Below are 18,950 nucleotides of genomic sequence, written 5' to 3' on the forward strand. Positions count from 1 at the left end.
ATAGAAACAGATGCATAGATCAGTGGAACAGAATAGAAAATGCAGAGGGGTGCCTGGGTGTCTCAGTCTATTAAGCATCTGACTTCAGTTCAGGTCATGATCTCAAGGTTTGTGGGTTTGAGCCTCACATCGGGCTCTGTGCCGACAGCTCAAAGCCTGGAGCCTGCTTCAGATTCTGTGCCTCCCTCTCTCTCTCTGCCCCTCCCCCACTTGCACTCTGTATCTCTCTGTCTCTCTCTCTCAAAAATAAACAAACATTAAAAAAATTTTTTTAAAGGAAAACCCAGTAATAAACCCACAATTATATGGTCAATTAATCTTTGATGAAGCAGGGGAAAATATCCAATGCGAAAAGGACAGTCTCTTCAACAGATGGTTCTAGGAAAACTGGACAGCCACATGCAAGAGACTGAAACTGGACCACTTTGTTACACCGTACACAAAAATAAATTCAAAGTAGATGAAAGAACTAAATGTGAGACCTGACACCATAAAAATGCTAGAAGAGAACACAAGCAGTGAGGTCTTTGACCTCAGTCATAGCAACATTCTTCTAAATATGTCTCCTGAGGCAAGGGAAATAAAAGCAAAAATAAACTATTGGGACTCCATCAAAAGGACACACAGCTGCAGACTCCCAGACCAGTGCTCTTTCTGCTACACTGCTCTGAAAACTGACAGTGAGAGGCAGAGGGTGCACAAGCGCTCTGGAGAAACACGGCCGGAGCTGCTTTTCAACATCTCCCCGGGAACAGAGATTGAGACATTGAAAAAAGCCAGAAGATGGTGGCTGGCCTACTATTGGGAGAGTATGAAGTGAGAATTACTAACGCACAGAAACACAGATGTATGCTGATGATTAAATCATTAGCAGTTTAGGTATTTTCTTTCAAAAAGTTTTGATTCATTGGCTGCGGCCACAGTGAAAGAGGTACGGGGTCACAGACGGGACTTGGTGGAAAACTACAAAGGCTGCTCAGACGAGGTCCATGCACTGTGCTTGGAAGCTTAGTTTTGTTCTTCTGACACTTCACCAAGCACATCTGGCTTCTCTGTGGACAACCAGTGTCCTCCAGTATACAGACGCAGCCAGACACCCCCACGCCCCCCGAGGTGTGACGCGAGTTGAATTGCAGTAAACCTCCCCTAGAATCCTGAAATGCAGGAGCCAGTGCTGTTTCCATCTGCCCATTTAGCCCTCCAGGGTAACCCGTCTCCCCCTTTCAAGTCTGTGCACTCCTGGAGGGAAAGGGCACAAAGTGGCACCTCACCTGTGTCTGTGCTGCCCCTCCAGGTGCCGCACTGGGCACTCTGGCCCAGAGAATGGTTCACCACCAGCTGCTCACCCCAAGTTTGTTCAGCCTTGAAAGCCTGGTGCTAGTGGATGGAATGGGCAGGCCTAGCCCCACAGATGAGTCTCTCGGCCAATCCTGGTAACCCCATTGTTTTTAGCAGGGAGTCAGGTAGGATAGGCCAATGTAGCAATTCTGGCCATTGAGACCTGAGGAAAACCTGCTGGGGGATCCCACGAGGCCTTTTCCTCCCTCTTAAAAAGAAGTACAAGAAAGAGACTGCTTTTCTGCCTCTGGACCTTGTGGTCTACAATGCGGTCATTTGGGGACCAAGAGGAGAGGTAAGGCTGCTGAGATACGCAGTGCATGGGGATTGGGGCCCCAGGGGGCCACTGGATTAACCATCCACCATTAACTTGGGTTAAGGGTGGCTCATCCTACCTCACAATGATATCCTATGTGAGGTTCTCTGCCACCGGAGTCACCCTAAGAGGCTTGTGAAGTTCTTGTCACCTGTATTTCACAGGGTGACAAGAAGCGCGGAGGCCTCATAAGCCAATGACCCGAAGGCACACAGCTAATAAGGAACAGGATGAGAATGCACCCGAGTGTGTCCATCCCCGCAACCCTGTGCCCTTCTGTCTTCCCTCTCCCTCCAAGACCTCCGCTGGGCCTTCCATACAGAAAGTACTAAATACATGCTTGTTAACACACAAGCAGCCTTTCTGCTCCTCAGAGCCTAGCAGCAGGCCCTCTCAGCCACCCATAGCCTGGCTCCTCACCGCCAACCAAGAGTCTCTATTTCAACCATAAAAGAAACTTCCTGCACACCAGAGATACTGAACCCAGAGCTGGGGTCAGGAAGCCTCAGAAACCTAAACTACTGCACCCTGGGGCCTCCACTTTAATACAATGAGAAAAGCCTCGCTCTTTCTCTCACTTGGTGGTGACTTCGGGATTGTCAATTGCCCGAAAAAACTGAAAGTCAAGGCACAAGGCTCACCGCACATGATTACGAACATGGCCACGTGACCCCCACACTGCAGTGGTTCCACCTCTGTTCACATTGTAGTCTGTGTGACACCTCATCTCGCTTGCATACAACCCAGGGAGAGAGGACAAAACTCCTGAGCAATTAGACATTCAACTTCCACACAGACCAATTCAGTCACTGCCACCGCTTCTGAGATGCTCCAGGTCTACAAGATGATAAACCAAGTAAAGCTGGTGCACAGAGCTGAGTTCATGCAGGAGCCCTTTGGACATTTTTCTCCTTCAGAGCTCCGTGCTTCAGCAGCTAGACCTGAAAAATCATGTGTTATGTGGACCTGGGCTTAAATGCCAAGTCCAGGCAAACTAATTAACTTCAGCGATTGAGGCTCTTCAGATGTAAAGTGAACATGAACCAATTATTCTCTCAACCAAATGCTGTTTAGCATGCAGCAAACACTGTGCAGGGCCAGAGGTGAGCTGGAGGGTGTGCTGGGAGGAACACAGACACGGGATCAGGCAGGTACAACATATGTTACCCCATAGAGTAACACTGGTTTGTGCCCCAATAGGGAAATCCCTGGGTGACATGGCTCCTGAAGGCAGTGGGGGCTATTCTGAGGAACTGGCCAGAAGCAGAGGAGGGGAGTCTACATGTGTCCTTCCGTGCCTCTGTGGGGACAGGAGTGAAGGAGCTGTCAGACATGGCCTGAGGTGAAAAGAGCTTGGGGCTTAATCCCAGGAATTGAAATAAGTTCCAGGGACTGGCCTGAGAGTGTGAGGAGAGAATGGTGGGAGAGGACACTGAAACGCAAAAGCTAGGCCATGTCAACCAGAGGAGGGTATGGACACCATCCTAGGACAGTGGAGAGCACAGCAGGGCATGAGCCAGGAAGGGACACGATCCAACCCATGGCCTGTGGAGAATCTACTGGGAGGGGTGACAGAGGGGAGGGCATCCACCAGGAGACCTGGTGGACATCCACCAAACAGATGGTAGAGGCCAGCACCAGGAAGTGGTTGTGAGGCTAGGGCAATAGTAACAGGTAGGAAGAGGTAGAACCAACTAGTGAGGGACTAGGTGTAGGAGAGAAGGTGAGGAAGGAGCCACGTCTGGTACTCAGATTTCTGGCTGAGATAACTGGACTTAAGCCTCACCAACCAGCATCTCAGGAGGAGTCAGATCAAGAAGGAGGTTTAGGATGCCTGGGTGGCTCAGTCGATTGAGCGTTCGACTTCAGCTCACATCCTGATCTCGAGGTCCGTGAGTTCAAGCCCCGCCTCAGGCTCTGTGCTGACAGCTCGCCTGGAGCCTGCTTCAGATTCTGTCTCCTTCTCTCTCTGCCCCTTCCCTGCTCACATTTTCTCTCTCTCTCTCTCTCTCTTTCTCTCTCTCTCTCTCTCTCTCTCAAAAAATAAACAAACATTAAAAACATTTTTTTAAAAAGGAGTAATGGGTACAGTCCATGTGTCAGACCCCACATGAAGAGCTCAGGTGGGATAAACATTTGCTCATCTGAACTCGAACCCTGATTTGTTCCAGGCGATCCAATTTTGAATACCATGTCTCATCAATTTTAAAACACACATTTTTTTTCCACATCTTCACATATCTGAAATCAGGATGTTTTAAAATTGACAGGTGATATGGCTTAACTTGCAGTGTTCTTTCTTAGTGGTATGCAAAATAGTGGTGCATCTTACAACAGATGACATCTGGGATTTGATGAAATAGGACAATGTCTACCAATTGTAGAAGAGAATAGTACTTGAACATCTCTCCTCAGGACTTAAATCGTACCTAGTTCCACAAAGATCTGAAATAACCTGTCAAAGTAAAGCTCATAGGACAGGATGGTTTCTGTAAAAAAAAGAAAAACAAAAAACAAAAAACAAAACACACAAACCACTCCCAGGATCAAATATGTGAAAGAATCCCCAGAAAACCCTCATCTCCCCCATGAGGGGTTATTAGTTAGCTATGATTATACTGTGGATAAAAATAACAGAAGGTCAAGCAAGCTTCCAGGAGCCCCCAGTTCTAAGAACTATGATCAAAACCAGGAGACAGAATAATTTGAAAAAAATAACAAGTTGACTGACTTTCAAAGAGCACAGAGATGGGTGTGGCCAGGCGGGGATCGGGGGGAGCAGGGTTGGTCTCAGAAAAGACATCTTTCAAGAATAGTAGACTTGGTGGGTCCTTGAAAGCTCACCAAGACAAAGCTATTAACGTCTTACTGATGTTGTTCAAGGGCTTCGTACATCTTTATTCAAGAACTTAACAAGCACCTCCTGGAACAAAACGTGAAGAACAGCTTACTGCTTTCCAGACTTCATGGCACAGCTACATGTCTGGTCCACACTCATTTTGGGAGAAGCCAGGCTGTTGCCACAGGCACAGACCAGAGCCTCCCCCGCTTTCACTGATGGTAGTTAGTCTTTCCATGGCAGGGTTCCCAATGGAGGCTACACGGCTGCCTGTTTCCTCCAAGATGTGAAGATCGGAAATGCTACACATTAGAAACTCCAAGGACTTGACTTTATTTCTCTTCTGAAACTCAGCATCTCCCTGCTCTATTATCAAAGACTAAGTCACACATTTACCTCTGACAGCTCTGACCTTCCTGGCTTGAATACCCAAGCTCTACGTGGGACAAGTAATAATTTTTGCACTGGTTATGGAGGTGTTCACACTAACAGCAACATGCAAAGATGACTTGGCACATGCCATGCTTTGTTTGTATTCTCTCATTTCACACACATACCTTGGGAACACTAGTCCTATTTTATTAATGAAATCTGGGGCATCGAAGGAGAAAAAGATGGCTCCTATGTCTTGGTTTAAAGCAAAAGATCTCTTTTAAGCCAGGAGTGGGAGAAGATGATATATGACTGCCTGTTACACCACTCTTTATACTTCTGTATGTATGTTTCCACAGTTTGGTTTTTTTTTTTTTTTTCATTTTAAAAATGAGCCTGTAGTTTACCACTCCATGAGTGGCCAAAAATACCCCTCCCACCAACACCAAGAGAAAAGCATGAAGAGATGCTCCTGGCTGCTCCCACCCCCAGACCTCAGGATGCCCTCCCCTGGTTTGACTACTTAAAGGCTAACTGCGAAGGAGAAACAAAGAAAAAAAGAGAATAAAGGAAAGGACTAAGGTCAGGATACTCCTGTTCTCTAAGTATGTGTGGTCCTAAGTCTTTAAATTGTTAGGCACAAACTCTATTTAAAATAATGATGCCCGGGGGAGGCTGGGCAGCTCAGTCAGTTGAGAATCTGACTCTTGATTTCGGCTCAGGTCACAATCTCACAGTTTATGATTTTGAGCCCCACATCGGGCTTTGTGCTGACAGCACAGAACCTGCTTGAGATTTGCTGTGTCCTTCTCTCTCTGCCCCTCCCCTGCTGGTTCTCTCTCTCTCAAAATAAATAAATAAAGTTTAAAATAAAAATGATGCCTGCACAGAGACAAGCACTAAGACAAAAGGATTTCCAAACTATCTACTGACCACAGGGAAATTTATCTTGTTGGAAAGACCAGTTCCAACTTCATTGCATAGCTGCTTTAAGAAAGACATGGGCCCTTGATGGGGCACCTGGGTGGCTCAGTCGGTTAAGCTTCCGACTTCAGCTCAGGTCGTGATCTTGCAGTTCATGAGTTTCAGCCCTGTGTCAGGCTCTGTGCTGACAGCTCAGAGCCTGGAGCCTCTTCAGATTGTGTGTGTGTGTGTGTGTGTGTGTGTGTGTGTGTGTGTGTGTGTGTGTCTGCCCCTTCCCCGCTTACACTCTATTTCTCTCAAAAATAAACATTAAAAAAAATTAAAAAAAAAAAAAGACAGATATGGGCCCTCAAAACCCTGAACTCAAAGAACTTTTAAATAAGGTAACAGTTGATGCCACTTTGAAACTCATGAGGGGTGCCTGGGTGGCTCAGTGGATCCCTCTCTTGATATCAGCTCAGGTCATGATCTCATGGTCATCAGATCGAGCCCTGTGTCGGGCTCCATGCTGAGCATGGAACCTACTTGAGATTCCCTCTCTCAAAATAAACAAACTTAAAAAAAAAAAGAAAGAAGGAAAGAAACAGTACTCATGAGAGCTACTGTAGTAACTTTAGAGAGGTCAAACGTGGGCCATAATAAAGCATAGCATTTAACATTTTGTGTGTGTAGGGGAGCCTGGGTAGCTCAGTTAGTTAGGCCGCTGACTTCGGCTCAGGTTATAATCTAGCAGTTTGTGAGTTCGAGCCCCGCATCGGGCTCTGTGCTGACAACCCAGAGCCTGGAGCTTGCTCCACATTCTGTCTCTTCCCCTCTCTCTACTCCTCCCCTGCTCAAGCTCCATGTCTATCTCTCAATAATAAATAAATGTTAAAAAAAAACTAAAATTTTGTGTATGTAAAACTTTGGTATTTGGAAGTATTTAGATATAATAAGATTGAGTGTGATTTTGAAATATTTTAAATTATTATGAAGGTTTGTCATTGCCATACTAGTGCTTGCAAGATCTATAATTTATAAGTTGGAATTCTTTTCTTTTAAAGTAGACTCCACGCCATACGTGGGGCTTGAACTCATGACCCTGAGATCAAGAGTCGCATGCTCTGCCAACTGAGCCAGCCAGGCACCCCTGTAAGTTGGAATTCTTAATGAAGAGCCAAACTTCTAATTATCACACATTCATGCGGAATTTTAATCTGTTCTACCAGAATTTGCTTTACAACACAACACAGAATGAGAATGGTATCTGCTCTAGAAATCAGCTGAAACCAAGGCCTGAACTCAGGGAGAAGGGCTGACACACTCTGTAGTCCACTCACTTCTAACATTTACCCAGGAGGAAACCCGCAAAGATCATCTAGGCCTGTGACTTCACCAACAGCTGAGGAAACTGAGGCCAGCAGCAGAAGTGACATACCAAGTTCCAGAAGTTATTTACCAGGAATAAACTTCCCCAAGACCCTAGGAGATTAGAAGCAATAAATCAGGTGCAGAGAGGGGTGGATTGTTGTGGTTATACTTAAGGCTTAACGTGGTAACAGATGGCCACTGACAACAGAAGACAAGGCAGAAAAATGAGAGTTTATTACAAAATAATGATAGATCTGGGGCACCTGATCGGTCAGTACAGCATGTGACTTTTGATCTCAGGGCTGTAAGTTCAAGCCTCACATTGTAAGTTCAAGCCTCACAGTAGAGACTACTTAAAAATAAAATCTTTAAAACATTTTTAAAATGTTTTTTAATTTAAAATATTTTTATGTTTTTAATAATTATGTATCTCAAGAATAAAACATGAGTCCTGGGGTACCTGGCTGGCTCACTCAGTTAAGTGTCTGACTCTTGGTTTTGGCTCAGGTCGTGATCTCACAGTTTGTGGAATCAAGCCCCACATCCAGCTCTGCACTGACTGTGGAGCCTGCTTGGGATTCTCTCATTCTCTCTCTCTCTCTCTCTCTCTCTCTGCCCCACCCCTGCTCACATGCTCTTTCTCTCTCATTTTTTAAAAAACTTTAAAAAAAAATAAAAACATGAATACAAATCATTATGAAAAGATCAATAAATGTGGTAATCTCCATTTAAAAAAAAGAAGAAGAAGAAGGGACACTGGGTGGCTCAGTCAGTTCAGCATCTGACTCGTGATCTCAGCTCAGGTCATGATCTCACAGTTCATGAGTTCAGGCCCCATGTCAGGCTCTGCACTGATAGTGTGGAGCCTGCTTGGGATTCTGTTTCTCCCTCTCTGCCCTTCTCTTCTCTCTCTCTCAAAATAAATAAACAAACTTTAAAAAGAAAGACAAGAAGAAGAAGAAGAAGAAGCGGAGGAGGAGGAGGAGGAGGAGGAGGAGGAGGAGGAGCGGCGGCGGCGGCGGCGGCGGCAGCTCCTGATATATCTTAGCATGATTTTCAATTAAGAATGTTTTAAGATAGGAGCACCTGGGTAACTCAGTGGGTTGAGCATCCGACTCTTGATTTCAGCTCAGGTCATGATCTTATTGTTCATGGGTTTGAGCCCCACATCCATCCCCTGCTTGGGATTCTCCCTCCCTCACTCTCTCTCTGTCCCTTCCCCACTCACTCTGTCTCTCAAAATAAATTAAAACAAAAAAAATTTTTTTTTAAAAAAAAGAATGTTTTAAGATAAATAGAGCTCTCATTCAAAGGGGTCAGCTCCAGGTGTCTGGAATGTTAAGTCCAATGGAATACCTTCATGCCCAACAATGCTAGATAAGGTTACATATACAGGCGCTTGTGTTTTCAAGGATAGATGAAGTTTGTTTTTGAGATGTACACATATCTCACAGACAATAAAGCTAATACTATGAATTCTGAGGGCTAAAATAACTTTTACACTGGTGACAACTTATCTAAATTACCTGAAATAAAAATGACTGACTGCAAATAAGCCCTCAAGAATGTACAGCACTTAAGCATTACTAATTACCACTCCCAAGGCCACATGTATGGCAAAGAGCACCTTATCAATCCAATGATGTTGCACGAGTCCAAAGACAGGTAGATGATGTGGATAAGAATTTATGACTCCAGTTTGAAGAAAGAAGAATATTAGCTTTACATGACCTCTATCCCGTGATTGGGAGGGTCTACCCTTGCCATCCCTCTCCTCCCCTGCAGCTTACCTTTCCTTCTAATAACAGAACAAGGAAGAGGTGACTGCTGTAAGGCACATCTTCCATTTCTAGATGTCAAATGTGTTCTTTTACAATGTTCCTGGTGTCACCTCCATCCTCGGCCCCAGGCCATCCCTTCCCCATCACCTCTACAATGAATGGGTTTCTAATGACGCTCCTGAGGTGATCTCACCCCTGCGTACAGCACCTCCCGGTGGACAGGGCTAGCTAGGCACCGGGCTTGCAAAGGCGTGCACCTGGTCCACTGGAAACCTGAATTCATGCTTGACCTTTCGTCCTGTGCTAGAACTGCAGCGACTTTTACCTCTGCCAGTTTCTTTGCCTCACAGTCACTGACACACAATTTTAGAAGAAAGAACAGGAGCTCTGGAGCCAGGAAATCCTGGGATGAATCCCAGATCCAGCATCCAAATTGAGCTATGGGACTGGAAACAAGTTACTTTTCCTTCCTGAGCCTTAGATCCTTAATTGTAAAAGAAGAGAGCTGTGCAGAGCAAATGCACACTTTATGTCGGTGCCATCAAGTGTCTGGCACACAGTGGGTGCCTCCCTATAATCCCGCTTACAACTGCTGACAATAACTTCTTTCTCTTCACAATATTTTCTCCCATCTCTACTCACTGAGCCCTCTCCTTATGCTTCCTGTCGGCACTATCTTCCACACCTGAATCATGAAGAGGGTTTGGAAAACCCATACTGGGAAATGTGATTATAAGCATTGCCAAAGGTGGTTCATAAAATAGAAATAACAAAACTGCAAAACAGGGCTAACCAATGGAAGAGGTCTGATGACTGAGAAACAGAAGCCCCCCAACACTCCCAGCCCACCTGCCCTTCTTCCCCCTTATTTACCAGACTTAGCAAATGAAAATGCACAACGCGCAAATAAATTTTATTTCCAGGTAAACAGCAAGTATTTCTCTGGTATGTCCCAAGTATTGGAGTAGAAAAGGAAAATGTTTCTCTAGCAAAGAAAAAAAGCCATAGGGAAAGGAAAATAAAAACTATGACTATCAGAGAAAGAAGAGGCTGTCCCTTCCACCCAGTATCACCAGACAGAGCTTAAAGTTCTCTGACCAAAGGGAGATTCCTGCCGAGTCTTAGGATCCTAGAAAGTACCAGAAGGAAGTGGATACTGGCCAAGGTACCCATTAAGCACCAGACCTTAGTGAATGAGTTTTGAAGACAGCAGCTGCCCCAACATTCTCAATGTCTATACAAAATCCACCCACTAAATGCTTGATATAGGACTTTTATGGTATTATTTACACATTACTTTTTTAAACCTAATTTTGTTCAATTAGAGAATGTATTTTTATTTCCTATAATTCTTTTGCTATGTTAGAAAAGCAAAGATAAATCACCTATACTTAAAGGTGAGTTTTCTCTTTATTTGGAGATGCATTTTCTGTTTTCAAAGAAAAAGGGTAAAGAGAAGAAAAGGGTGATAAAACTACACAGGAAAACATACCTAGGATAATGTACAAACCGAAACATTTCTCATGAGGATTACTGCAATAACCTCTCGATGGGACTCCCTGCCTCTGCCTATCAGTCTCTTCTCCATCCAGCAGCCAGAATGATCCTTCTAAAAACTTAAGTCCCATCATGTCACTTCTTTGCTCCAAGTCTTCTGGCAGCTTCCCATCTTACTCTGCATGAGAACTAGTCCTTCTAGCAGCCTGTAAGTCCCTGCAGGACCTGCCATCTGCTCCTTTTACCCCCTCTGACTCTCCTTCTCCTGCCCAGCTTACTTAGTTCCAGCCACACTGACCTCTGCCCAGAACATGCTTGCCCAGGATACCCCTATACTCGAATCTATCCTCCTTCAAATCTATGCTTTGATGTCAACTTCCCCACAATGCCTTCTCTGGCTACTTTTCCAAATCATAGCTCCCATTCCTAGCATGCCCAATTCCCCCCATTTCCTGCTGAATTTTTCTCCAATCCACCAATCCCCATCAACCCACTATAGATTTTACTAAATTGTATGTTTGTGTCTCTCCTCACTGGAATGTAGAGAAGAAATGTTGGCATATTGTTCACTACAGCATCCCAAGCACGCTGAATGGTACATGGCACACAGTAGACACTTGACAAAATTATTGAGTGTTCAATAAACAAAGTAAAAATAATGAGTTACACTGGATAAAATGTATTTACTACAAGCTAAACAATGAAAAACTATGGGGTTTTCTTCAAGATTTCAAAGTTGAAGACCAGCTCCTCTGCTGAAGTCCCTAATTTGCTTTTTTTTTTTTTTTTTCCTAAGCAGAAAATTAGCAGGAGCCGGAGGGGAATGTCATTTTCCCACTTCTGATACCAATATTCAAAAATGTAGGGCATAGCATACTCTCCTTGTTACCATTTTATAAATAGTATAATTGTAATAAAAAAAGGAACATATTTTCCTAAAGTAACATCCTTTTAGAGTGCTTCCCTTAAATGTAAGTGGACTAATATGCCAATAAAAATGCAAAGAGTGGCTGAATGGATTAAAAAAAAAATCCAGATCCATCTATATACTGCTTATAAGAGACTCACTTAAAATGTAAAGACACATAAACTGACAGTAAAGGGTTGGAAAACAATATTGCATGTAAATGGAAACCAAAAGAGGGGCATCTGGGTGGCTCAGTCAGCTGAGCGTCTGACTCTTGGTTTTGGTTCAGGTCATGATCTCACAGTTCTGGAGTTTGAGCCCCACATTGGGCTCCGCACTGAAAGTGTGGAGCCTGCTTGGGGTTTCTCTCTCCCCCTCTCTCAAAAAATAAACAAACAAAATTTTTTTAAAAATGGAAACGAAAGAAAGTTGGGCCAGTTATACCTCAAGGAACTAGAACAAAAAACTGTAAATAATGCTCTTCTTTGTTATTAATGTTAAAGGAGTCAACCCAACAAGAGGATATAACATTTGTAAATATTTATGCATCTAACATAGTGGAGCACCTAAACACATAGAGCAAATATTAATAGACCTAAAGAAATAGACAGCAATACAATTACAGTATGAGACTTTAACAACCCACATTCACCAATGGATAGATCATCTCAGACAAATTATCAGTAAGGAAACATCAGCTTTAGAGGACACATTAGACCAGAAGAACTTAACAGATACATACAGAACATTCTATCCAAAAGCGGCAGAATACACATTCCTCTCAAGTGCATCTGGGACATTCTCAAGGATAGACCAGAGGTTAGGCCACAAGTCTTAGTAAATTTATCAAGAATCTGTTTTGACCATTATGATAAAACCAATTACCAGAAGAAAACTGGAAAATTCACCATTATGTGGACATTAAATGACATGCTATGGAACAACCAATGGGTCAAAAATGAATCAAAAGACAAAAAAAAATACCTTGAGACAAATGAAAACAGAAATACAACACATCAAAACTTATGGGATGCAACAAAAGCAGTTCTAAGAGGGAAGTAATTATCAATAAATGCCTACACTTCAAGAAACAAGATCCCAAATAAACAACTTAACATTACACCTCAAGGAACTAGAAAAAGAACAAAGCCCAAACTTAAGAGAAGAATGGAAATAACAAAATCAGAGCAGAAATAAATGAAATAGGGACCAATAAGACAACAGAAAAGATCGATGAAATTATGGGCTGGTTCTCTGGAAAGATAGACAAAATTGACAAACTTGTAGCTAGACTCACCAAGAAAAGGATTCAAATAAAATCAGAAATCAAAGAGAAGGTATTACAACTGGTACCACAGAAACACAAAAGATCATAAAAGACTACAATGAACAATTATATGCCAACAAACGGGACAACCTAAAAGAAACGAATACCTAGAAACATACAACCTACCAAGACTGAACCAGGAAAAAAAGTAAAAATCTAAACAGACCAATTACTAATAAGGAGATTGTAGTAGTATTCAAAATCTCCCAACAAACACAAGTCCAGGACCAGATAACTCCATGGGTGAATTCTACCAAACATTTAAAGAATAGCAATCCTTTTCAAATTCTTCCAAATAATAGAAAAGAACACTCTTCCAAACTCATTTTATAATGCCAGAATTACCCTGATACAGAACATAGACAACAACACCACAGAAAAGAAAATTATATGCCACTAGGGTAACAGATATTAACAAGACTTATTGTGGTGATCATTTCATAATGTATACAAATATCAAATCTTTATGTTGTACACTTGAAACTAACATAATGTTGCATGTCAATTATACCTCAGTTTAAAAAAAGAAAAAAATTACAGGCCAATATCCATGATGGACATAGATGCATAAATCTTCAACAAAATATTAGCAAACCAAATAAAACACAACATTAAAGGATAATACATAATCAAGTGGGATTTACACCAGGGATACAAGAATGGTTCAATATGCATGAATCAATCAATGTGATACACCACCTTCACCAAATGTAAGGTAACAATAATATGATCACCTCAATAGGTGCAAAAAAAAGCACTGTCGACAAAATTCAGCATCCCTTTATGAGAACACCTCTCAACAAAGTAGGTACAGAGGGAACATACCTCAATTAAAAGGCCATATATGACAAGCTCACAGCTAACATCATACTCAACAGTGAAAATCTGGAAGCTTTACCTGTAAGAGCAGGAACAAGACAAAGATGCCCACTCTCACCACTTTACTCAACATAGTCTGGGAAGTCCAAACCAGAGTGATGAGGCAAGGAAAAGAAATAAAATGCATCCAAACAGGAAAGGAAGAAGTAAAACTACCACTATTTGCATATGACATGACATTACAGAGACAGCCCTAAAAACTCCACCAAAAAACTGTTAGAACTAATAATTCAGTAAAGTTCCAGGATACAAAATCTATACGTAAAAATCTGTTGCATTTCTATATACTAATAATGAACATTCAAAAAGAGAAATTAAGAAAACAATTCCATTTATAATTGCATAAAAATAAAACACTTTAGAATAAATTTAAGAAGGTGAATATTCTGTACACTGAAAACTGTAAGACACTGATAAAATAAGTTGAAAAAGAAATAAATAAGATATTCTGTGTTAACAGATTGAAAGATACTGTTAAAATGTCCCTACTACCCAAAACAATCTACAGATTTAATGTAATTCCCATCAAATTCCAATGCACTTATCACAGAAACAAAAAAAACAATTCTAAAATTTAAATGGAACCAGAAAAGTCCCTGAGTAGCCAAAGCAATCTTTTTTTTTTTTTTTATTTTTTTTAATGTTAATTTATTTTTGAGACAGAGAGAGACAGAGCATCAATGGGGGAGGGTCAGAGAGAGAGGGAGACACAGAATCCGAAGCAGGCTCCAGGCTCTGAGCTGTCAGCACAGAGCCCGACGCAGGGCTCGAACTCACGGACAGCGAGATCATGACCTGAGCCGAAGTCGGACGCTCAACCGACTGAGCCACCCAGGCGCCCCACCAAAGCAATCTTAAAAAAAGAAGAACAAAGCTGGAGGCATCACATGGCCTCATTTCAAACTATATTACAAAACTGCAGTATTCAAAACAGTATGGTACTGGTGTAAGAACAGACATATAGATCAATGGAACAGAATAGAGAGCCCAGAAATAAACCTATGCATATATATGTGGTCATTTAATTAATTACAAGGGAGCCAAGAATATACAATGGAGAAAGAACAGTCTCTTCAATAAATGGTGTGGGGAAAACTGGACAGTCACATGCAAAAGAATAAATCTGGACCACTATCTTACACCATACACAAAAATTAACTCAAGGGATGCCTGGGTGGCACAGTTGGTTGGGCGTCCGACTTCAGTTCAGGTCACAATCTCACGGTTCTTGAGTTCGAGCCCCGCATCAGGCTCTATGCTGACAGCTCAGAGCCTGGAGCCTGCTTCAGATTCTGTGTCTCCCTCTCTCTGTGCCCCTCCCCCACTCACACTCTGTCTCACTGTCTCTCTCAAAAATAAAGATTTTTTTTTTAATTTTTTTTAACGTTTTATTTATTTTTGAGACAGAGAGAGACAGAGCATGAACAGGGGAGGGGCAGAGAGAGAGGGAGACACAGAATCGGAAGCAGGCTCCGGGCTCTGAGCCATCAGCCCAGAGCCCGAAGCGGGGCTCGAACTCACAGACCGGACCGCGAGATCGTGACCTGAGCTGAAGTCGGACGCTTAACCGACTGAGCCACCCAGGCGCCCCAAAAATAAAGATTAAAAAAAATTTTTTTTAATTAACTGAAATGGGTTAAAGATTTGAATGTTACACCTGAAACCATAAAAGTCCTAGAAGAAAACATAGGTGGTAAGTTCCCTGGCATTGGTCTTGGCGATGACTTTTTGAATATGACACCAAAAGCAAAAGCAACAAACATAAAAATAAACAAGTGGGACTACAGCTAAACTAAAAATCTTCTGCACAGAAAAGGAAACCATCACCAAAATGAAAAAGCAACCTACTGAATGGGAAAAAATATTTGCAAATCACATACCTGATACAGGGTTAATATATAAAATAAAGAGCTCATACAATTCAATAGCAAAAAAGAAATCCAATTTTTTAAATGGGCAGATCTGAATAGATATTTTTCCAAAGAAGACCTACAGATAGCCAATGACCACACAAAAAGATGCTTATCACCACTAATCATCAAGGAACTGCAAATCAAAACCACAATGATATATCACCTCCCACCTGTTAGAATAGCTAATATCAAAAAGGCAAGAAATAACAAGAGTTGGAGGGGATGTGGAGAAATGGGAACCTTGGCTCTGTTGGTGGAGTCATGAACTGGTGCCACCACTATGAAAAACAGTATGAAGGTCCCTCAAAAATTTAAAATAGAACTACCATATGATCCAGAAATTTCACTTGCAGGTATTTATGTAAAGTATTTAAACAATCTGCACTCCATGTTCACTGCAGCATTATTTACAACAGCTAAGATATAGAAACAATCTAAGTGTCCATATATGGATGAATAGATAAGAAAATAGGGCATATATGTTATATTGTGATTTATAGTAAGAAATATATAGTCTTTAAACTTGGTCTTTAATCCAGTTTCTGGCATAGAGCTCCTAAAACCCTTGGAATTTCCTGTGGCTTTTGGAAAGCCCTTAGGTAACCTAAAGATGGGGTCTGGTTATCTGGGGGAGCCAACAGTGTAATTACAAGGTTTTAACTTTCAGTACCCCCACCCCAATCTCTAGGGTGGGGAGAGGGGCTGAAGGTTGAATCAGTCATCACTGGCCGATGATGATTTAATCAATCATGGCTATGTAATAAAGCCTCTCTAAAAACCCAGACAGCATTCAGAGAGTTTCCAGATTAGTGAACACGTGAAGATTTGGAAAGAGTGGTGACCTGGAGAGAGCATGGAGGCTCCACGCCCTTTTCCCCCACCCAACCCTATGTATCCCTTCCACCTGGATGTTCCTAAGTTATATCCTTTTATAATAAACCAGTGACCTAGTATGTAAAATGTTACCAAGTTCTGTTAGCTTCTCTAACAAATTAATTGAACTTAAGAAAGGAGTCATAGGAATCTGGTTTTTAGCCAGTTGGCCAGAAGTACAGGTAATAACTTAGACGTGTGAATGGCATCTAAAGTCCAAGGAGGAGGTCACGGGAACCTCCAGTCTGTAGCCAGGTGGTCAGAAGCGTAACTAACAGCCTGGGCTTGCTGCTGGCATCTCATACAGAGTAAGGGTTCAAGGCAGTCTTTTAGGACTGAATCTTTCACCTATGAATCTGATACTATCTTTAAGTAGACAGTGTCAGCATTGAGTTGAATTCTCAGACACTGTTGGAATCGGTCAGGAACCTAACTTAATACATATACAATGGAATATTATTCAGCCACATATAAGAAGGAAGTCTTGCCATCTGCAACAACACGGATGGACCTTGAAGGCATTACATTAAGTGAACTAAGTCAGACAAAGACAAATACAGCATGATCTCACTTATATATGGAATCACAACAAATGAGCTCATACATATAGAGATTACCAGAGGTAGAGGGTGAGGGGTAGGTAAAGTGGGTAAAGAAGATCAAAAGGTACAAACCTGTAGTTATGAAATAAATAAGTCATGGGGATGTAACCTACAGTACAAGGACTATAGTGAATAATTCTGTATTGCCTGCTTGAAAGTTGCTAAGAGAATAAATCTGAAAATTTCTCATCACAGGAAAAATTGTATTTACAACTATGCACGGTGACAGGTATTACCTAGACTTACTGTGGTGATCATTTTGCAATATACACAAATAGCAAATCATTATGCTATACACCTGAAACAATACAACGTTATATATTAATTATACCTTATTTAAAAAAAAATGGTGCTTTCCAAGTCTCACCACTCATGCTAAAAATAAAGAAATTCCAGAGTAAAAGATAAGTTCTCGTCAAGTTTCAGCACAACAGGCATTCAATAATGTTTGCTTTGGGGAGAAGTTCCCATCGGTCACCCTTTTTACAAAGGTCCAAATGAATGACCTTTAAATGGGACACATGTCAAAATCCAAAATGCCAAACAGAATTCTCATTACCTGTGAGTGGAATCTCTCATGAGCTGCTGCAAATCCACCTCCTGCTTCCTCAGGGTTCCAAATGAAGACTGCCTTTCCACAAGGCCTTTGCCTCCAATACTCAGCTTGACCTTCCCTAGTGCCGTCTCGATGGACCCACTCAGCTGGTTTTGAAACTTGCCCTCATATTTCACAAAGTCCGACTCCACAACCGCTGGAGTGAATGAGACATGCAAAGGAGTCTGATGATAATACGGCCATCTCTCTGCTTAGGTCACCTACCTTTCCAGTCCTGTGGAAATCCATGAGAAACATGAAGTTTGCATTCAAACTGGAAGTCTGGCAGCCATGCTGTGTATGTGAAAAAGAAAATGGAGCCAGTACGATGTGAACTGGTGGCCAGGGTTTCTACCAGGTGCTTTTTTTTTTTTTTTTTTTTTTTGGATTTCTATTCCAATATACACGTATATAGATAAATGCACAAAAAATATCTCAAGAGTTTAGCGAATAATGTTGAAGCAAGCATCCAGGGGTGCCTGGCTGGCTCAGTCAAAAGAGCATGCGACTCTTGATCTCAGGGTTGTGAGTTTTAGCCCCACGTTGGGCGTAGACATTACTTAAAAATAAATAAAATTTCAAGCAAGCATCCATTTAAACACTATACAGATTATAAAACAGAATATTTTAAATGTGCACTTTTCCAGGGTAAAGACTACAAAGGGACTTTATGAGGTTGATACCTAAGCAGAGTGAAAACAGCAGCCTCCACTCATGACAGAGTGGTCTGCCTTATGTGATATCTAGCAGGTCAGCCAAGTAGACCCTGGGCATCTTCCCTTCCCTTCCCACCCATCTTAGAGAACATTCCCTGGGCCTTCATTACCATCTCTATGAAAAAAATTCCCCTCCCCACACTTACCTGTTTATACTGACCTCTACCCAGCCATTTAATTCCTTATCATACCTTATCTCTATTCCTGATAAAGTCAGTTGTCATGCCTGCCCGCCCTCCCTCACTCTAACACCATCCTGGAACATACAAGCTCCAGATTCTCTACCCTTACTTTCCGGCTTCCCAGACTTAGGAAGATGCCACCACCCACCAAGTGTCCCAGCTTCCATCAAGTCCTCCATGAATTACTATCTCATCTGGTCACATCCAGATGGGTATCCCATTGCCTTCAAGCTCTACCCTTCTTTTCTGGACACTAAAGATAAACATCTGATGATTTCATCTCTGAATTGCCAGCCTCATGTCTCCAGATTTCTAGTGTTCTCATCTCTAATCCAACCAAATACCACCATAAAAATAGTCTCAGTCACTGTCATTTGGTATGGCTACACTTAGAGGCTCTTCAGAACTTCACACTGGGCTTTTTTCATTTCTCTGCCCCAAGGCTCGCCTGGGCTCCTTATACTTATACTCTTATACTTCATAAGGCATTCCAATCTTCCTGAAGTCTGAAAGGCTTCTTTCTATCCACTCACTGCCCC

At 42.1% G+C, this 18,950-nt stretch overlaps 1 protein-coding gene across 2 annotated transcripts in view; it reads right to left on the bottom strand.

Moving 5' to 3' along the window:
• Positions 1-18,950, bottom strand: part of GSDME (gasdermin E) — a 64,141-nt gene that overhangs the window by 35,417 nt on the left and 9,774 nt on the right. For both annotated transcript variants that reach the window (XM_019443624.2, XM_019443623.2), the window contains one exon: positions 17,478-17,670. In XM_019443624.2, the coding sequence (XP_019299169.2) occupies positions 17,478-17,670 (193 nt within the window). The remainder of the gene's footprint in view (positions 1-17,477; positions 17,671-18,950) is intronic.

This window comes from Panthera pardus, unplaced genomic scaffold (genome assembly GCF_024362965.1).
Source record: "Panthera pardus isolate Hobbes unplaced genomic scaffold, ASM2436296v1 HiC_scaffold_8, whole genome shotgun sequence".
Classification (NCBI taxonomy): Eukaryota; Metazoa; Chordata; class Mammalia; order Carnivora; family Felidae; genus Panthera; species Panthera pardus.